The following is a 22456-nucleotide window of genomic DNA, read 5'->3' as shown; positions in this document are numbered from 1 at the left end:
AATGGCGCTAATGAAACAGCACAGAAAGTACAGCAGGAAGATTAGCTTTTTATCGGCAACTCTAGTACTCGGAAAATAAAACAGACGAGAAGCGATGTAGGTGATAATAGTGTAGTTATTTTAATTACAATGGCTAATTATAATTTGTAATTTTGCGTGTTGTTATTTGTATTAAAACTGTAGCTACCATAACAATATACAGTACCAAGCAAAATACATTTATGATTGTTGCCGAAAATAAACATTTTAGTGAAAAGGATATAAAACATGAATTTGTTTAAACTATGTAAGGAGTCGGGATTATAAGAAAACGTTTTGCAGCTTTATCATGCAGTATCATTATTTTAATTTAATGTTTGATATTGTTATAATAATAATTCCTTACACATATATAGCACTTTTCTGGACACTCCATTCAAAGCACTTTACAGATAATGAGGACCCCCTCCACCACCACCAATGTGCAACATCCACCTCGATGATACAACGGCAGCCAAAGTGCACCAGTGCGCTCACCACACATCGAGTGATAAAGCTAATTCATAGATGGGGATTATTAGGAGACCATGAATGGTAAAGACCAGGGGGGAATTTGGCCAGGACACCGGGGTTACACCCCTCCCCCCGGAGCATCAAGACCCACAGCGCTCTCTACTGGTCCCACTAACACCTCTTCCAGCAGCAACTTTAGCTTTCCCAGATGGTCTCTCATCCAGGTACAGGCCAGTCTCACACCTGCTTGGCTTCAGTGGGTTGCCGTTTGTGAGCCGCAGAGTGATATAGCGACTTGCAGATCAGAATGTGTTATCCTTCAACTACAGCTTTGTGCTTTTAAGTTAATTCTGAAAGAAACCTAGATCCGACCATGATATCATTCCCTCACCTCCGTGATTCAATCACTGGAAAGCTCATAACGTAAATAAACCAAGAACCTCAGCTGCATCAGCCACACACTGTTCTATATACTGTATGTAATATCATTTCATTGGCAAGTCTGTAAATAAATGTAATATCAGTGTCTAGTGACAGAATGGCAAGGCATCTATTACCATTAGATTTTCTTCAGTGTGCATGACTATTACTGCCAATTTTATAATTGTTTTTCCAGGGTTTTAAAATACATTCAGTGAAATGTATTGTGTTGAAGATTTTAGCTCTCTGATAGTATATCAAATGTTTTGGTTTTTAATCCAGGTGGTTGTGAAGTGCAAACAGCACTGGCAACAGATCAGTAAACACTCAAAGCACTTAATGAGAATCTTTATTATACTAGACAGTACTTTTAAGGCATGGAAACTTAAGGTCCATTAGAATAAAACAAATAAAAAACATTAGATATACATGTATACAGCGAATTTAAAGCAGCAAATCGAAATTAAAAGACACATATAAAAGTATAAAAGTGAGCCTTAAGACAGAATTTGAAATTGTAGTCTTGGAAGACCTGATATGGAAGACCATTCCATAACCTTGGTCAAGAGATCAGAAAATATGCTCTCCCAGTGCTTGAAGCCTTGTATTGGGAACTGAGGCTGCATAGCTCACAGAGTGTTAAGATTCATAGAGAGATAACACCTCACTGATGTAGTCAGGGGCCAAGGCACTTAAGTTTTAGAGGTAGATTCCATCCATTTTCTAAGTGCTTTATGACCAAGTCATGTGAAGGACAGAACTTTGTATAGCACAGCTTCCCCTGTCACTACATGGTTTGGAAATAATGGTCCAGAAGGAAGAACACCACCTACTGGTCTACCAACACCACTTGCAACCACAGCCGGATTTGTCTTAGGTATTCCCCATCCCAGTCCGGGCAAGGACCAGTTCTTCCTAACTTCTAAAATCTGAAAACACAATTTTTGGAGTGCAGAGTTAAGCAGGAAATAGAAATCTGTCTGAAGCAAATGAAAAGACTATTGATTCAGTTAAAAAGGTAGAGTAAATTAGCAGAATAAAATGAAGGATTGACATCAAAGTCCTTGAGCTATCAAAACCTACCAATCCACCATAGAGACAAATCTACATGAAATATGTGTTTCCTCTTTATATATATATATTACAATACATTATATACAGTAAAACAAATAGTAGCACTGTTAAAACCTTATTTTTAAAATTCAACAGCCTCATAATGGTGGAATAATAAGTTTAGTAGCAGCAATAATCACTAAATTAACCTTGAATGGAATACCCTAAACATATGTATCTTTAACAGTTCAAATTCTTATTAAACCATAGATTGCACACAGTATACAGTATAATACTTGTGCATCATGTCCTGGTAAGGTTCCAAGTGTACAAGTTCAGAAACTTCCCCAAAAACTTCCCTCTTTACTGTTAAACAAGCATCACAAAAAATAACAGGGTGCACAGGACTAGCATAATCTTGAAATGAAGATTTGATTAACATTGCTGGTCAGCTGAAGGATTGCTTCACATTGTGGCTAGGCAAAATGACTTAATCCATTTTTGGATTATAAAAAACATCCTCCTGGCTTTTTCTAAAAGCCTGACAGACATTCCTGCACCGCAGGTAGTTAGCTACTTGAGTGGTCATCAGGGCAAGTGGGCCGTGTGTGTGTGGATGGAGCACAGTGATCATCGAATAGCACAGGATAATGGCCCTCAGCCTGTTGAAGTGCTAGGTTCTGGTGGGCTCTCTGTTGACAGTAACATGCTGACACGATGTTCCAGCAGTGTGCTGGGTATGTCTGATTCCACTGGGTTCCTGTGGAATATGGTACTGTTATAGTATCCAGTCTGGCTCGGCCAGACCTTGAGCTGCTCCAGGATGTCCTGCGCTTTCGCAGAAGTATCAGCTTGGGGTTCTTCAACAGGGTGTAGATCAGCTTCCATCTCACACGAGCTCTGCAGTTCACTGCTGGCTCTATACGACAAATCAAGAAAATGACACATAGAGAAGTTATTTTTCCTGTTCATGGTACCATTTCCGTTTTGTGAACCTAAAATGGTCACTTCTATCCAAAATACTCCTCTATACCGTTTTATCCAATAACAGGGTCGCAGAAAATCCAGAGCCAGAGTTTATTCTGGCCCGCAACAGACGGAAAGGAGGATACGCCCTGGATGGGATGCCAGTCCCACACAGCCTGACACAAACACATTCATGCACACAGGGCCAACCAGTATGTCTACCTACCAGTAAGTGTCTGGATTGTGGGAGGAAACCGGGGCACCTGGAGGAAACCCCACAAACACACGAAAAACATACAAACTCCATGCAGATAGCACCCCAGGAACAGAACATGGGACACAGCGCTGTGAGGTAGCAATGCCAACCTCTGTGCCCCCATGCTGCCCTGGTTACTTCTAATTAATAGTAATTCATTCCTTTTCTGCAAAGTGTTTTTCATCCTGAATGATCCCAAGCATTTAACATATAGGAGGGGGCCCACTTTGTCTGCTAGTGAAGTGCAGGACCCAGCATCCATTTTCCATTTTCTGACAGCAGCCACTTTCCACAGCACATCAAGAGCAGAGGTGAGAAATTGAAGAAAAACAAATGCATTAGGGGGTATTTCAGATGGGTCAGATTGTGAAAGCGCAGAGTGAAATTGAGCCAGGAAGGATGGCAGCTCCTACAGCACTGTGACTGGTCACCATTCTGCAGCACTGGTTTGGAAATTCAAGTCCAGAGGGTAGAGTACAACTGTATGCACAGTTTTGACTTCACAAGGTTATGTACATTCATTTGCCAGCAAGAGAACTTTACAATATGCCAAAATCCAGTAGTGTACCCTATTAAGGCATTACGCAAGTCACATTTTGTATGAGTACCAAATGTGTGCTCTGTTGTAACAATGTTCCATGTTTTGACCTTACACCACATTCACTTCTAAGGTGGATTTTTTTGTAGATGTGCATTAACAAAGTACAAAATCAGACATGGAAAAAGACACTGCACAAGAAGTGTTAAGTACTCAGTCTTTCAGAAGATCAGATGCACCATGCTCTTGATTCTTTATGAACAAAACTTATAACTCCTAAAAAAGTTAAATATTGAATATTGGATGCATATCCTCAAAAGTACTCAAATTCTCTTTGACTCCCTGAATTGTCTCAATGTTTGACCCTGATAAAACTACACACACTGGGACAATCCAGGCCAGAACAGAAGGAATTCAAAGTTTTCAATCATTGTCACTGCGTTGACAGGTATAGGAGATACTTCTCTACATTTATAAATCCTTCAACAGTTTTACTAACAGAATGATATTTTCTTTTTCTTTTTTTTTTGCATTCAGAGCTCATTGTGGCTGTGAGGAGATTCTTACCTGAAGATATGTTATCAAATGATGAATAAATTGAAATCCTTCTTCTTTGATTCTCAAGATTGGCAGCCAGCAGAAGATGACAGAAACAAATCATGACAGGATTGCTGTGGTAGTGGTCAGCAAATATCATACCAATCCAAGTGTGATACCCTAAAGCACAACCAAATAGCATTACATTCAACAGTAGGACCTTGGCAGTCTGTCTCCAAAAACAGATTACAAAATATTTAAGGTGTTGGACTCATAACAGGATGGTTGTGGTACACTCCTGTACAAATTCCAAGTAACTTTGGATACAAATGTCAACTGTATAAACTATTAATTTAACGTTTACCTTGTAGGACAAGCTCCCCTATTATTTTTGTCTTTTTTACAATATGCCACAATGTGAGAAGTTTTTAATTATCTGTTGGAAAAATCATAATTGCTCCTTGGTGTACAGTTAGTATGCTTGGAGTACAGTACAAGCACCATCATATACACCATATAGTTTCATGTATCAATATAAAATAGGGATATGTTACAATGCCCTTCGAAAGCACTGGGACAGCAAGATAAATGTTTTTTTTTGCTTTACGGTCAAGCAATTTATATTTATGATCATAATATTAATATGTATGATGCATCCAATAGAATTAACCTTTTTGGATAATGCCACATATTTATTTGATCATATTAGAACAAAAACATACGTTCTGGTTAACCCAGTGATTTCAAGTAATCTTAAGTATTAGGGCACATTCAATTTATGTTTCAGAATGCAAAAGTCAGAATCTGGTTGCATATCCTTTGGAAGCAACAACTGCATAAAGCCAGTGAGCTCACCAAACAATTTGTATAATCATTTGAGATGCTTTGCCAAGCCTTTACTACAGCAATGTTGGCTTCTTGTCTGTGTTTCAAGTATTCGGACTTCATTTGTCTTCAGCTTGTTAAATGTATACTTAAGTTTGATTAAAAAATGAAGACTGATTTTCCACTTTTTCTCCCAATGATCGCGGTTGCGTTGGCGGCATGTTTTGGGCCAGAAAACTCAGCATGTTTGCTGCATGGTGAAACATTTTCTTCTACATAAGCTCATAACAGACATTTTGGAACATAATCTAGTCTATTATCTATGTGTGTACTCCTACACTATTTTAATGTGTCTGACTTCACTCTAGCCCAATGTCTTAATTCAACCAGTGAAATGAGAGAAATGTAAATCCCAACCACTGCAAAGCAAATCCACACAGTCAAACGCTATAGGACGGTGTCTAGTTTTCATTCCATACACTTTCTGCCTCACAAATGTGGAGGAGACGAGCCAGTGGAGTGACCCTGGCTCAAGAGCCAGCGGATGACACAAACCAGTGGCTGAAAGACAGACAGTGGAGAGGAGAGGAGCAGAGGAGCTGACCTGGGTCCAGAGTCTCGTACCCCCGCTGCAGGATGGTGCGGTCGATCCTCGGCACCAGCCACGTTCCCACCATGAAGCTGAAGATCAGCCTCAGGACGCAGTTACCCAGACCCATGATCACATTGTAGAAGAAGAAGAAATAGTTGAAGTTGTGAAAAGCTTTTCTGCGAGGACAAACAAACATACCCATTTTAGCCGATCACTCATCATTTCACATTATCTTCTTTTTACTTTTTCAATTTCTTTGATGTAGGTTTTCAAGGTGAACCCATGATATTTGTACAGTATAAATATGTCTATGCCTAAACACAGTGTAATTGTTACATATCCAAAAACACATTGGCCTGAGTGAATTGCCTCTTTTCAAGTGTTGCCATATGGTGTGTCCCCTGGCAGTAGGAGATGGGGCTGCAGCCTGGGCTTCGGAGGTCTTATTTACTACAGAGGTGTGACAGAAGCCGAGGCTGTGAGTGAAATATTTGTTTGTTCTTGTGTCTGTGTTCAGTTGCTTGTGCCAGCCATTTGGGTTTTTCCAGTTCTTGAAAACTTGCTTCCCTGGCAGGTTGCTCGCTACAGCTCTTGTTGAGCTGTGTGTTTCGAAAAGATCTCTCCATAGGGACACAGGGAGCGGGCAGGGATCTCTTAACGCTCTTCTGTTAGTTTAAGAAGGAGATGTCTTTCTGCTGGTGTGCACTGCTGCTCACTGGAGCTGTGAGATGTCGTTTATTTTTAGCTTGGCAAAGATTCCACCACATGAGCTGTGAAACTTGACAGGAATTGCAGACTTTAATAATTTAAATGTTCAAAACTTGCAGTCACTGTGTAAAGGTTTTATATAAATCTGTCAAGCATGGCTCTTGATAATATATTATCAAACACACCTCTGTTTCACACAAAAATGGATTGTGTTTTTGGAGCTGGGGTGGGGAATGGTTCATCCTGGAGATTCACTTTCTTCCTGATTGTTCCTCATTCTTTATTTCTATTTTAATTATAGCCATTTTAAATTGAAAAACTACAACAGTGGGTTATTGTCAATCTCAGTAAAATGCTCCAGCTGATATTATATTCTTTCCCTAAGTGTACTGCAGTCTTCATATTGCAGATTTGTTGGTGTTTCATATCATGAAAATGCACTGGAAGGCCCGCTCAGTACTGACTTCTGATTAGGACCCCATCATTACGTACCTGTTATTTAGAGCTAATGGCTTCTGCTTATCCGTTTGCAAAATCTTGTCTTGAAGGAAGAAGATCTGGACAAGAAAAATCTGAAGGATCACAAGTCCTACAACCAGACCTGAGGTCAAGCTAAAAACAAACAAAAAAAATATTTGTTAAAGAAATTTGGCAGCATCTTGTATGTTCCGGACACGAGCCCAGATGGTGCTCACCATGAACTATTCTGGATGGAATTTGATTTGATTTATCCTTTCCTCCTGATTAGAATATGTTAAAAACGTGATATCCATAAGTAAAATTTAAAAACTAGAGAAAACAGTGACTGTGCATTTGCAAGATTTGTTTTGTGATGGTGTTGAATAGAGTCATTAGTCTGATGTGAGCATGGACTTGTGTCCCTTCTAGGTGTAGTCTTATCCCCGCCTGTGACTGTCCAGGAATAAGCAGGTATCTGATGTCTGGATGAATTGACTGTGCAGTTCTAGAAAATATATTGCTTTTAAATTAGTTATTAATAAACAAAGAACCCCAGCAGTAAAGATCAAATAGCAGGCTGATATATATTCAGCAAGACAAGAAACTGAAAGGTAGATAAGTTCACAGAATACAATCAATGTACAGTATTGTTGTCGCAGACTTACATTATTATGGCCAGGTGTTTGAGCAATTCTAGTCCATGGCCGTGCATGATCGGTAGTACCAATACATATGCAATCAGCAGTCCTAACAGGAACTGGACAAAATGAATGATCAAGTAACCTGTAAGGGATAGGACAGTGACAAGCAGTCATGTTTACACACATTAATGTAATAAGAGGTTAACTCTACTATTATGCAGAGTGTAATGATATCATTCAAGACCTTATAGTCATCCAATCTTCAGGACAGCACCTCCTACAGCACAGTGTTCCCTATCACTATAATGAGGCACTGGACTGGCAATTACCTTATAGAGAAGAAGAGCTGCCTATTGGCCCACCAACACCACATACAGCAGCAACCTGTTTTTTCTTAAAGGTCTCCCACCCCAGGACTGAGCACGTGCCTTGCTTAGCTTTGCGATCTAATGTGATCAGGCTACAACACATATGGGTTACTGCTGTAAATCCCATCTGATTTGTATTGTTTTTGGATAATATATAAAAAAACACACAACTGCAGTGAACAGTCTCCTGATCATCTCCATTAAACTACATTTTAGCTCTTCTACATTCAATAGGTTATATTCCATCAGTTTAAGCTAATTTAATCAACATTATATTTCAATCTGAATACAAGCAATTTCTTTTCACTCTATATTTGTTGCAACATCTAAGAGATTTGAAGTCAGCTTTTTGATGGTTTTAAAAAAGCAATTTTATATATCACATTTGCTTTACGTTTGTCTTAACTGTACCACAATACCTTTCAGAACACTTTGAGATGGTAGACAGTAAGATGAAGTCATCTATAGTGAACTGATAGACTGAGTGACGAAGATCTCAGTCTATCAGAAAGATTCAGAACAGAAAGATTTATACACTGTGGCTTTAAACAAACCCAAAGGTTTACATTGATGAAGGAAATGATCAATTCACAGGCAACATGGAAACAGTGCTAATAAGATTTGGAAGAGGTTTCCATAATGGTTGGATAAGTAGTTCTGTACATACCCCATAATGTAAAAGCTATTTGCCATCCTGAATACCTTGTAATAGCAGCCTGAAAATAAAAAAAAAATGTTTCAAAGCCACACCTGAAATCATAAAAAGATTAGTAATATGCAATAGTGTAATTATCTTCAGTTTCATAACAAATAGCATTATTACATTTGCGGGTTAGTCAAAAACGTTTTTTGAAGTATTACATTCTTCACTCATACTTCAGGACACTAAAGGTAATTTACATGCAGAATTTAAGCTACATTACCATAGAGGCACAGATTACATAGGCATCATAATGTGTCTATGGATTTCATGAACCTGCTATATTGAGGATTATAGATCATGAAAAACCACTTTATGCAGGCTCTGTATGCACAACTGTATGGACAACTGTCTTTTGATAATCCAGTTTATCACATTTTACACAAGAAACACACTTCCAAGTCTCTAGGCATAGTCTCTCCAAAGAACAACAAAGTGTATAGAGGAAATTTAAAGAATTAGTAAAAAGCCCTGGAATAAATAGTCATGTAAAACATGCTTATCCACAATATTCTAGTGCTGCTGCACAGGTAAGTGATGTGGAGCCTCTAACCAACAAGTCACAATAGCAAGACAACTGTTCCATATACATTTCTCAGCATGCAATCTATACAGGCTGACCTTCTTCTGGTGAAATATTTACAACTGGGCAGCACCTTGAGCTTTATAGTGCAGTGATGCAGTAAATCCATGATATCACACAAATATACTGCTTCACAATTCAGGTAAATGTCAACTGGTTTGACAGACCTTATTAGAGTGGTCAGAGAGTGAGAATGGTTTATTGTAGCAAAATGAGTTGGAAAGTGACCAAATTGTGAAACAGGATATCCTTAGATCTGCAAAGGAACAAGTAAAGGTAAAGGTTTATTCCATGTTGAAAAGAGAAGAAAAGAAACACAACGCTTTGGCTGTGGAACCTTCTTTGGGTGTGATCCTCTGGGGGTAACCAGCTCCACAGCTGAAACATTGTTTTTTTTCGTCTCTTTTCAGCATGGAATAAACCTTTACTTGTTCCTTTGCAGCCTACACACGCTGATGCGGCTACCTACTTGAACTACTTTATCCTTAGATATTTAAGCATGAAAACCAGAAAACTGTCATAGTTCAGATAACAGAGGGATATAGGTATAATATAGCCCTCTCTACTGCCCACATTCATGAGTGTACTGCATGGTACATTAAATTTTCCACACTTGTCCACTACTCTATAGACAGAACAGGTATGACTCACCACGCTGACAGCAGAACTGGGCCTGTGAAATTTCTGTGGTAGAAATCCTTTCTGTCCAGCCCACAGCCTTTTTAAATGTTTCCTTAAGGAAGGATTGAATAAAGTGAGTACACAGTGACAAAAGCCAAAATCATGTTTTTCACTGCTATTACCTCTGCTCTTTGGAACCTCTGCACACGGTATTGTCATTTCTTCTAAAAGTTTGGTTTATTTTCATGCTGTTTTCTCACAACTTTCATGATTTTGTGAAATTCAGACACTTTACCATGAAGGCCTCTGACAAATGCCAACACACACCAATTCCCCAATTCCAGGCACTGTCGAGTGACATCTTAGTTTTTCACATTTCAAGCGGTCTGTCTTTATCTTTCCGACCCCTCTCTTGGTCCTAGCTCTCTTGGGGAGGACTGCGTGGTCCTATTCCTCCTAGGTTGCTCCTCAATTGCTTCTACTCAAACAAACTGCTAAATCTTCTCACCATTAATTCACTCTGTCTTCATCAATCACTGAGCCCTGCATGTACTAATGACACTCACTAAATCTTTTCACCAATTCTTCACTCTGTCTGCATTCATCTGCAGACAACAAAGTATTCAACCAGATTAACCTGTCGTTGCCCAGTTGCATTCTACACTAGAATACTTAATTCAATTCAACTCTTTGTTCTTACTTTTTGCTAGTACCATATTTTCAATGATAACAGCAACTTCCCCGCCCCACGCAATCAACAGCTCCCCCAGATGATTCTGATTGGCCTGGCACACCTCTCTGTAAACAACACTTGTGTCCTAGACGCAGACGTCATTTTTGTCTCACACGTATCTCACACTCTTGAGAACACCCGTCTTCAGGACTCAACCTGTGCTGTCTAGCTTGTTCTCTCTCATCTGTAGGGAGACGGACGGTACACTGATTCACAGTCACAGCCTGAGGAACAGAGCCTGTCACGCAATAATATTCTATGTGTTGTATATTGTATGCAATTGTCCTATAATGTTTTTATATTAAAAATGTCTGCAGATGTTGTATTGACTGTATACGCTTTGGCAACACTGTAATTCATCGGTCATGCCAATAAAGCTCACTGAATCGAACTGATTCCCCACTCCTCTAGGTGTCTATGCCTTCAGTCAACCCTGGTATTTCCTGAAGCATCACGATCTAGTCCCACAGGCCTATAACCCAGCACAATCCGCTGCTAATGAGAACTCCCACTCTCACTCTTACTCCTTCCAGGCTGGGATATAGACACAGATTGAAACTCTTTTCCTCATACCTGTTTTTACAAGCCTCTTAATTAAAGAAGGGCTCATTCCACACAGAGCCTTTCCAGTCAGCTTCTTCACTCTCTTTGAGTCTGACTAGTTCTGGGTGCTGAATACCCATTCAGATCAGCTGTGCCTCATTATGCAGGTTTTTCCAATTAACAGTCGAATGTCTTGACTCAAGGCCACACCACTGGGCCTGAGGATTGAGCCAAAATGGTGACTTTTTCACACAGCTGCCTCCCACTCCCTCACAAGACCGATGTTTTATTCTCTACATTTGTTGGGCACTATGCTGCGGTGCTGTTACGGCTACTACAACCTTATGAAACAGACAATTTAAACCATCCCTGCTGCTCACTAGAGTCCAGATAGAAAACACCTGCAGTATCTTTAAAGTTTACAGCTCTTCCATTCACGGTACTTGGAAATTGTGTTTTTCCAACATAATGCCATCTTACCTGTAACATGCTAACACATGAAAGATGTACGTCACAGAGGTCAGCATGGCAAAAATGGTTGTGACCAACCAGGCATCTAAAATGTGAAACAAACCAGAAATGTTTCTAACACAGAAACATTCTATGCAATTACATCTTCGACAAAGTATTTTTCCCTTCAAATCCTTAATTATTTTCAGTTTTGTATTGCACTTACGTATCATAAAATTATAAAAGCAAACTCCCAAGTTACAAGGGCAATGACTACAACAGGAGGATTCTACTGTAAAGGTACATCTACACTATTGTGCTCCTAATGAGAAAACAAGGAACAGAATACATAAACAAGCTTTCTGTGTTTAATCATGACAGAACCCAATGAATGTTTTCGTTTTTCACATCATTTTGCTTTTTGCTTGTAATTGTATTTAACAGTAGTGACAACATCTCCACAGCATGATATATCATATTTATCTATCCTTTATCTAGCTTTATAGCTGTACACATCACCACAGCAAGACACTCACTGCTGCAATTACTTCAGACCAGAGCCCACAGTGAAGCCCACACCGACACAAAGCATTTTTGTGAAGCATTAATCAGGGAAAGTTATCATAACATAAAGTGCATCTTTTAAAACTTGCCAACATCTCTTACGGTTTACTGAAAACCCTGTGAGAAAAGTGCCAGAGGCTACAAGGAGCCGTCACTTAATCCACTTAAAAAGGTAATTTCTACAATTCAAAAGAACACTTCATTAAAATTTCATTTGGAAGTGAAAGGAAGTGGCCTCCTTTAATCAAATTAGTGAAAAGTAAATCACAGATGGGTTTAGTTAACGATAAACGGAGAGTCTCATGCACTCTTATGCTATAATTGTAAAGAGCAGACTAATTAATCTAATGCAAAAGATTCGTACTCGCAAATACTGTACCCTGCTTAGCTAAACTGTTACAGCCTGTTAGAGGGATAGGTCAATGATTGTCTTTACCCCAACCTCGATATAAAAACATGTGGAAATGTAAAAAGTAACTGTAAAATTCTGAAGAAAATAGTTAATTTAATACCTATGAAGTAGACACTGAATCTCTGCTCTTGTGCATCAGTTATACACAGTGAATTATTATACTATTCTTTAAAAATGTGTAATTGTCATCAGAATTTAGTTTGTGCAGCTGCAAGCAAATACAAAAGAGAACACATTATTTTTAAATAAAAATGCCCAGAACGCTCTCTTGCACAATCCAAAAATTGTTGAAAGGTCCAGACTTAATCCACTAAGCAGTGAGTCAATCAGAACTATTTTACATTCCATCTCGTAACAGAGTATCAAAACCCAGCATTAACCTTAAAATTTCATTTGCACTGCTCATCTTTAAGTTCTTAACAATCACACATTTGTCACCTCTGGCAACGCGGATTAATTCTTCAATGTGAGGGATAGATTTTGCAATGATGTTGTCAGTCATATTGAGGGATGAAGCCAGATCCTCCAGGGAGTCTTTCAGCCCATCAAGCCTGTTGAAGGTATAGCTGCTCAAACTGTAGTCTGCCAGCGAAAGCTTGAAAGAATGAGTGGAGAATCTCACCAGAAAGCAAATCAAAACACATAAACCATTTCTAGTCAGGAAACAAATTTATTGCATTGTTCATGGTGCTTTCTTTTGAAAATTAAATTGCAGGAAGCGGAAAGTCAGATAGTCATATAGATTTTATTTGTTTCTCGCAGTTTTCCTACAAATTTGACCATTTTACCCAATCTTTCAAAAGGAGGTTGAACGTGCAAAGGCCTTTTAAAGAGTTTGACGTTTATTGCTGAAGATTTCGGTTCCTGGTGCCCTGTGCTGACTGTTCTGCAGTGGGAGCCCACACAAACTATGCCTGTAGCTCTTGGAAAGACAAACCTGCAAGCGGCAGCAGAGAGTTTGTAAAAGGGGCCTGACAACCATTGAAAGAAAAAGGAGTTTGAACTGTTTGTGCTCCAGGAAGGAAGGGACTGTCCAAATTCTTGTTAGTTAATCGAATTAAGGGAAAACCAAAATTCATAATAGAAAGCTACAAAACAGAGATAGGACAAAAGTTTTCCATTTGTTTTGACAAAATGTTAAACTTAGAAACTTAGAAAAGTTGCACTGTGTTATGGAATGGTTGTTTTTTTAATTATTTTCTTTTGTAATTGAGTATACTGTATTGCCAGGCATATTTTACACTTTAGAATATTTCAATGTAAAGTGATATTTTTAGGCCTCTGCTAGATACCACTTGAAAAGCAAACAGCAGAATTGTTTTAAAAGGGCTGCACTGGACCTATGTAAAGTACTCACAATATACAAGTCAATGAGGGAAATGATGGATGTGCCGATTAGTCTGTTGGGGAACTTGAAATAAGGGTCCCAGTCATATATCTTCCTCTGAAACCAGCTCTTCTCCACCTCTCTGCCAGAACAGATACATGAATAAACAACAAGCATACAACCTCATAAAGATCCATCGTAAAACATGAGGGGCCCCAGTCTCAGGCAATTAAAACAGAAAATTTACAAGTGTCAACACAATTTATTGTTTACCACCTTTTAATTCTTGAGGTTTATCTGCCCTCCGTTTGGGCAAATTGTCTTTGTCCTTCAACAGCTTTATCAGTGAGTTTGCTGAAGCATGATTGTGAAGAGAAACAAAGAAAAACACCAGCAGATCTACCCGATCTGATTAAACCTCAATAGACTCAATACACATAGTTCCCAATGGACCTTTATACTACAGAACAACATTTGCAAACTTTAGAATCAGTTAACTGCCTTTGTGTTGTGTTTCCCAATCTGGAAGAGACAATTATTTCTGAACCCCTAAATAAAAGATGGCAGATGGCAGTGCTGAAGACAACATACACACCTATCCTCTTACATATGTGTTATTTCCTGTAGACTTTCTGAATCTTTTGAACTGCAATCCACAGGAGCTCAAACGGGGCCATCATGACTGCAGGAGGGAAGATCATCCTCCAGTGGCAGAGATCTACAGAAGCCCAGAGCTGAAGGGCCCCTAGACAACTCAAAGCCATGCCTGTCTATGCATCCCACCGTGCCCTTTTTATCAGAAGACCAGCTTTTACATGCTAAAACTTGAAAACACAATATCATCTAGAAGCATGAAGGCCCAATTGTCTGTCACCTAAATTCCAATGTTCTAGACAGGGACAGGGCTGGCAACACTGTAAGGATCATGTTTTTCGACTTCTCCAGTGCCTTCAATACCATCCAGCCCTTACTTCTAAGGAGGAAGCTGGAAGAGATGCAAGTCGATGCCTCCACGACCTCGTGGATCACTGACTACCTGACAGGCAGACCACAGTCTGTGAGACTTCAGAACTGTGTGTCTGAACAGGTAGTGAGTAACACAGGGGCACCTCAAGGGACAGTTCTTTCTCCATTCCTCTTCACCCTCTATACTTCGGACTTTAAGTACAACTCAGAGTCATGCCACCTGCAGAAGTTCTCAGATGACTCTGCAATTGTGGGATGTATCAAGGGTGAGCAGGAGGAGGAGTACAGAGGACTGGTCAGCAGCTTTGTGGAGTGGTGTGGGGTAAACCACTTGGAACTGAATGTTACAAAGACAAAGGAACTGGTGGTAGATTTCAGGAGGAAAAAGGTCAAACCTACTCCTGTCTACATCCATGGGAGTGGCGTGGAGATGGTGGACTCGTACAAGTACCTGGGAGTGCACATCGACGATAGACTGGAATGGTCTAAGAACACCGAGGCCATCTATAAGAAGGGACAGAGCCGACTCTACTTCTTGAGGAGGCTCAGGTCCTTCAATGTGTGTAGTAAGATGCTACACATGTTCTATCAGTCGGTGGTAGCGAGTGCCATTTTCTACGCAGTGGTGTGCTGGGGCTCGGGGATTAGAGCAGTAGATTCCAAAAGGCTGAACAAGCTCATCAGGAGAGCAAGCTCTGTCATTGGGTCTGACCTGGACTCCTTGGAGGTAGTGGCTGAGAGGATAATGATGTCCAAACTAGAGGCCATCATGGACAACTTCTCCCATCCCCTCTATGACAGGCTTGCAGGAATGAAGAGCACGTACAGCAATAGACTGATTCATCCACGGTGCAACAGGGAGCGCTACAGGAGGTCATTCTTGCCGTCTGCCATAAGACTGTACAACGCATCCACCTTGCGTCTTGGCAGAGGCAACATCGACAGTGACCTGTATCTGGATTAAACGCATCTACACATCTACTGCTACATCTGTTCTCTTCTTCTTCTTTTTCTTTTTCTTTTTCCCGTTTACAACCACTTTCTGTGCAATATATGCCAGGGACCTGTGCAATACATTTATATTTATATCTACAGTTACATCTATATTTATATCCATATGTGTGATATGAGTGTGATATGTTTTTCTGTGTACTGTTCTGTTCTAGTTTGTTCTTGTGCGTCTGGACTGTGAGTAACTCTTGTATTGTATTGTATGTATTGTACTATTATTATATAATTCGTTACATTGTGGCTGTGTTGTGTGTGTTAAGCTGCTGTTGCACTGCAATTTCCCTCACGGGATCAATAAAGTATCTATCTATCTATCTATCTATCTATCTATCTATCTATCTATCTATCTATCTATCTAATGTTTTACTGTAACAAAGCTAAAGCAACTGACATAGCGTCTTTACACTGAACAATGAACCAGGCACAAAACAGTGAGAACTGCCTCAAAGCCTTCATTTGGAGTTTAACTCCAGGGACCAAAGATGAACTTGCCGGGCAGAGCTTCCTGACTACTAAAGCCAAACTAGGCAACACTCAGCTGATTTAGCAGCTCTGCTGAAAACATGTAATTCCCCATACACAGACCTGTGTGATGGGTCTAACAGGCATTTCTTTGTGTACTAAACTCAAATTTGTTAAGATTCTGAATAGATTGTTAGTTTGCTCCATTTATTACACTACCTCATTATTTGTGAAATGGGTTATAAACTTTTGTCATCCCAACATGTGGCACAAGAGATGTAAAACCTGTCAGCAAGGCTTATTCCAGAAACTTCTGTTACCAGTCACAGAAAACGCTGTGCAGTTCACTACCGTACCGTTCAGGAGGAGCCCTCAGCAGTCGCTTCACATACTGAGCCTGGTGGGTTTGCAACAGCCGCTCCTGGTCCTGTGGGAAAGGATAACAAGGGTGAGGAGGCCCAGGATGGAGAGAACAGGCCTCACAACCAGCCTCTGCTTTGTCAACAGCCTTGGGGAAATGCAGAAACAACAGGGGCATGAACATAAACGCCATAAAAAATAATTACTTTAGCCTTTTCTTTTGTAAAAAGAAAAAAAATACAGTGCTGGGAAGTTCCTTCTGCTCCTCTCTTTTTTAAAAAAAAGGTTCCCATTAGTATTTGTGAAACATATAGGATAATGTTACTGAGAGGAAAACAAAGCCCCCTGCCAATCCGCACAGCAGGAATACATAAGCTGGGTTTCAGTGCTGTCTTGCATAAAATGCCTTTTCCCTGGCGAGTCACACTGCTTTACAGACTCTACCAACCTAGTGCTTAAAACAACTGATCACTTCACTTCCGGCAGTCCTCTTCAGTTAGGATCTCTTAATTGCACTGCTTCATTGGGCAGACATTTCATGCGGTGAAGACATGGGGCAGAGCTATCTTTGGGAGATTGTGCAGCTACCATCTGACCGTAGTACTTTGCAGTGCATAGTGATCAGTTGATTATAGTTGAACACATGAAAAAAGCACTCAATTGAACAGTAGAAATGTGGAAAACACATCTGGGATTTTGTTTGTTGCTTACTTTAACAGTGGCTTGCCTCAGTGCATGTGTTGTATTTAAAGCCAGTAACTGTCATGAACTCTCAACAGCAGACAGACATGCTGCCTGAGCGAGCAGGGGCTGGAGAAATGGAAAGACAAAGACGCGAAACGTGTGCTCACCTCATCCACGTCCAAATTCAGGTGGACCTGGATAGCCTTGATCAGCATGTGGATATATCGGGCCAGCAGAACAAACAGGCAGAGGATGCACGGCCACAGGCAGATAATTTTCTGGTATTTGCCAAGAATCTGGGCATGGGCAGAGCAGATAAGATAAGATCACTTTATTAGCCATAAACAATTTCTTGCATTAGGAATTTGTCTTTTCGCATTACCCCAGCTTGCTCTCCATGAGACACACAGACACAAGAGACAGGGAGAGAAGCTTGGGGTCAGAGCACAGGGTCAACTATTTATACAGCACCCCTGGGGCAGTTGGGGTTAAGGGTCTTGCTCGGGGGCCCAACAGAGTAGGATTCCTCTGCCGGCCGCGGGCTTTGAACCGGCAACCTTCCAGCCAGAGGTGCAGATCCTTAGCCACAGTACCACCGCTCCTCATCAGGTGTAAACTTGACACCTCACATGAAGGACCTTTAGAGACTTAACATTCAAAAAGCATCAAAAGAGTAGTAACTGGGAGAAATGCACTGTGGCTGCTGCAACCTCTGGTGAGGTAACTGGGAGACTTTACAGCACACGTGACTCGTATAACAGCTGCTTGGTCTTAGAGGTCTTGACCTTGTGGTATATCTCAGTTGTGCTATACCTGTGTGTACTTGGCTCATGGCCATCCTGGGTGACAAGGGCCCTTTACTAAAGTCTGCCCTGTGTGTGCAGTGAGAGCCCTGACATCTGCAGGACCTCATTCAGAACCAGGAGCACTTCTTACTCATCAGAATAATAGCAAAAATAGTCATCTCTTTAGACCGCTTTTCATCTCAAAAGATCCTGTTTGTGTAAAGAGGCTACAATAAGCTCAAATGAGGACAAGACATCCTTTAGAATAATACTGATTTCATAATCTCTAACACTAAAGCAAATATGGAACAACACAGAAAAGTATCCATTTTGCATTTTAAGTTTGAAAAATGAATCAAGGCAAGCCTATTTTATAAATTCAAACATGGTCATCAGTTTTTTTCCTATCCTATGAGCTTTTCAAGAAAAAAAGCTTGAATATTTAATAGTACTGTACATATATTTTAATATTCACCTACCTGACCACTAGGACATGTCACAATATCCCAGAGAGTAATGATAACCCTACAAATTGGGAAATAAAACACATTTAAAATCTGTTTGAAAAGAGAATTTAAAAATACACTAAAAATGAATTATCATCTGTAGCTCTTTCTGTTTTGTAAAGCCTTTTTTATTTTTAAGTTTGGACACCTGACACCTGAAGAAGGCTCCACGGCCGAAACGTTGTGTTTTCTTTCTTCTTTTTTTTTTCAGCATGGAATAAACCTATTCGGTGTAAACCTATACTTGTTCCTTCTTACATTTTGGTGTGTTAAAGTACAAAAACAGTTCATGGGGTTAGAGGTGTGTGGAAAGTAATCAGGGTTATAGTAAAAAGAATGCCTAGGTACAATCACATGTTAAACATCATGAAAATACAGCCAGGTGAGTCCTTCAATCTTGAAAAAGACATCTTTTGGGTGTTTTATGTGTATAGCTTCCTGGTGCCATGCTACCACAAGATGGAGATTTATCACTAGCACAATCTTTATTTTCTAGCAAAATCTATAACTCACATTGGAGAATCTGTTTACAGCACAGCACTTCAGTTATGTTTACAAAAAATTAACCACTCTGCAAGTACCCTGATGTTTTTTTGTGAGCCTGTTCAAACACAGAACATGGAGCCCTGTTCCATCTGTTTAGAATTTTTTTTCCCCAAATAATTATCAGTGAATTAAGTATCATTGTTTACATTCCGGAAGAAAAAAAAATTCAACCCTAAGTACCCACCAAATAAGAGTATACAGGATCCCCAGCACTCCTCCGACAATCTTGAAGTCTGTTGACAGGCAGGCAAAGAAGGGGAAGTAGGCCAGGCCTACCTCAAGAGCTCCTGCCAAATACACTAAAGCTGAAGAGAAAAGAGGATGCTATTGCAGGTTAAATCATAAATTAGTTTGGGGAATTATTTGCATTTATAAAAGTAGATTTGGTTTTGAGCAAGTTGTCAAGCCACTTTCCAGCTGGTGCTCTGTAGCACTGAAGCTATCTGAACCAGTGTCACATACAGGGCCTGGTGTCATCCGAGTTTTCTTCCTCTAAGTTCTCAATTAGTGTGCAGGTCTGATCATGTAACTGTTAATACTTCTAACCAGGCTGGAAGGTGTTTTATACAGTAGGTAACTGTACTTTTACTGCAGCACACTATTTTACTACACCAGGCACTTCCCCCTGCAACAGAACCCACTGCATCACCTGCAAATACAGTATATATCTAATACCACCCTCATTCAAGGCCCCTCAGGGCAATTCCAGATCACTCAGATGACATCTTGTACCCCCAGCAACCTTATGTACTGCATCTCTTGCAGAAAATACCCAGCCATCTACATTGGGAAAACAGGAGAGAGACTGGGAGACCGCTTCAGAGAACATGTCAGGGCTGTGAGGATCAAAGATCTCTCCAAGCCCATAGTTTTTTTTTTCTTATAAAATATACTTTAATCAGAAAAAAAAACATCGCAGAAGTAAAACATCGCACACATTAACTCTCCAAAAAACGACGGCGGAACGGCGGTGATTGTCCGTTATCAATCGTTGCAAGGGTGGGCGGATTTGCGCTATTATGAGCAAAGCCCATAGTTACTCATTTCACCTCTGATGGCCATGATCACACTGATCTCTCCGTCTGCGTTCTCAAAGTAGGGTTTATTAACTCCCATAGCAGAAAGACATCTGAAACCAAAATTATCCTGAAACTAGGACCACACCTTCCCCCTTCTCTCAACAACAGACTTGTCTCCTTCTAATCCTCTCTATTCACATGCAGGTCAACTTCTCACCTCTCCTCACCTCTCTCGACTTCGCACCACTTGAGTGTCCACTCTGCCTCCTCCCTGCTCCCGCTTCCTGGCTTGTGTTCTCCCATGCTATATCTGCTGCTGACTTTCCTCTCTTTCTCACACCCAAAGAAGGCTCCACAGCCGAAATGTTGTGTCTCTTTTCTTCTCTTTTCAGCATAGAATAAACCTTTACTTGTTCCTTTGCAGCCTACGCATGCTGACGCAGCTACCTACTTGTACAATTTTAGTAACCAACTGTAAAAGACCTTAATGGGGAACTACACTGCTATTTTTATATTTCGGCATTAGAAAGAATCATCATTGATGAGTGCATTTCAAACCGCAACAAAAGTAAAATGTACACAGTAACCAGTAACTTGTAAAACCTCCAATTTACATCACAAAACAGACAGCATTTCCAGATATGCGATATACATGTTGTGGCCCTATGACACTGTAAACAAGCAGGCTTGTGAATACGTCTCTTTTAATCCAATACAAATATTGCTTTCAATTCCGACAAATACTACTTGTTAACTGCATGCAGATCACGTTGGAACATTTCAGTGAAACTCTAATGTGAGTTTGCGACAACATGGCGACTTACAGTATTTACACGAAACATTCACAATTTTGTGCTTAATTTGAAATTTGTAATTTTTTTATAACCTCAAAGAATTTATTTTGTGATGGAGATTTAATAATCAGTCAGAGAAATTGGGACTGCAGGTCCCCTTTACAAAGAGACTTTACACATCTAATTCAGAAAATAATTGTGTTAATTCTTTAATTTACTATGCAGGTACGACCCAGACATGAAAATCCTCTTTAAAAAACAGAGATTAACAGCAATGAAAAATCATCATACCTCTTTCACAGTTAATGTTAATTAAATAATTTTCATTTTCGGGTGAGCAGACCTTTTTTCTCAGTGGATGTCCTGCAGTAGTGCACTATATGTTTCTACAGTCTGGTGAGGGTACAGACTGCCTTTGAAGACGGCTAAGATGTCATCAAATAAACATATTTGTACATAGAATAAGCATATGTGTACATAGGTAATTTAATTCTAAAATTTACAGGTGAAGTAGTCCTGTTAGTGCTTAAAACTACGTTGTGAATATACAGGGATTCATGATAAAACCCTAATAAGTTTATCATTCAGTCATATCACATCATTACATCAGTCTCATTAACCACTTATCCCATTTAGGGTCACCATAGCCCAGAGCTCATCCCAGGAAGCACTGAGCACAAGGCAGGATTCACCCTGGATGAGACAGCAGTCCATCACAGGCCACACACAGACACAAACACACCCACTCTCACACCAGAGCCTGTTGCGTTGGACTGCATGAGGAAGATGGATCAGCAGTATTATCTTAGATATTACTTGAAAATAATAGATATGTAGTATCAAGGTATAGAAGAAAAGATTAGTGAGTGGAAGATATGCAAAACAATGATAGATGTGTTTTAATGCCACCATCCTACTTCCCCACACAACACATACTACACACTTTAAAATGAAGCACTACAACATACTATAAACTAGATAACCAGAGCTCCCAAATGTTCAATATAATCAATATCTTACTAAAAATCAATATTGTCAATGTTTGTTGTTACTGACACTTTTAACAAGAATGACATTGTATTACGGACTGTACCTCTAGCCCATGATGGAACAGTAAATGGCATATATTTCTCAGAGAATAGTAACAGGACACTAGAAGATACAGCTCCAAAAGCAAAGCCATAGGACCATCTGTTACTGAGGCTCCCAATGAAGTCTAAAGGCCTGGCAAAGATAAATCAAAGGATAAGATTATTGATAAAATGACACTTGGAGGCAGTACAGGATTTTAACATTTAAAGACCGACCTTAAAATAAAAGACATTCATTTGGAAATTCAGCGTAATGTCTTCACTGTGAAACCTAATGACCTAGCGAGCCGGTAGTTGTGTTAAGCACTTCTCAAGGTCTGGTCAGAGGCAGGAATAGTGACCAGCTCATCAAAATTACATCCTTACAGCACACAGGAGCTTGTCACCAGTTTTCATTTCAGCAAAGATGAAAAACTGAATTGACAATTTACAAGTGTGGGAAGC

At 39.9% G+C, this 22456-nt stretch overlaps 1 protein-coding gene across 1 annotated transcript in view; it reads right to left on the bottom strand.

The window, feature by feature from the left end:
* Positions 1-1245: 1245 nt before the first annotated feature.
* The window catches only part of stra6l (STRA6-like), a 28287-nt gene continuing 7076 nt past the window's right edge, over positions 1246-22456 (bottom strand). Inside the window, exons 6-20 of the mRNA XM_088923754.1 lie at positions 22015-22145; positions 19293-19413; positions 18536-18581; positions 17439-17567; positions 16584-16654; positions 13819-13930; positions 12900-13056; positions 11516-11591; positions 9790-9871; positions 8523-8571; positions 7512-7629; positions 6880-6999; positions 5692-5855; positions 4293-4442; positions 1246-2884 (exon numbers count right to left, since the gene is read on the bottom strand). Of these exons, the coding sequence (XP_088779880.1) occupies positions 2535-2884; positions 4293-4442; positions 5692-5855; positions 6880-6999; positions 7512-7629; positions 8523-8571; positions 9790-9871; positions 11516-11591; positions 12900-13056; positions 13819-13930; positions 16584-16654; positions 17439-17567; positions 18536-18581; positions 19293-19413; positions 22015-22145 (1876 nt within the window). The 3' untranslated portion in view covers positions 1246-2534. The remainder of the gene's footprint in view (positions 2885-4292; positions 4443-5691; positions 5856-6879; positions 7000-7511; positions 7630-8522; positions 8572-9789; positions 9872-11515; positions 11592-12899; positions 13057-13818; positions 13931-16583; positions 16655-17438; positions 17568-18535; positions 18582-19292; positions 19414-22014; positions 22146-22456) is intronic.

Source organism: Atractosteus spatula, chromosome 1, assembly GCF_055471065.1.
Source record: "Atractosteus spatula isolate fAtrSpa1 chromosome 1, fAtrSpa1.hap1, whole genome shotgun sequence".
In the NCBI taxonomy this organism is placed as follows: domain Eukaryota; kingdom Metazoa; phylum Chordata; class Actinopteri; order Semionotiformes; family Lepisosteidae; genus Atractosteus; species Atractosteus spatula.
The sequence above is the reverse complement of the archived record's forward strand: the minus strand, read 5'-3'. Positions and strand labels throughout refer to the sequence as shown.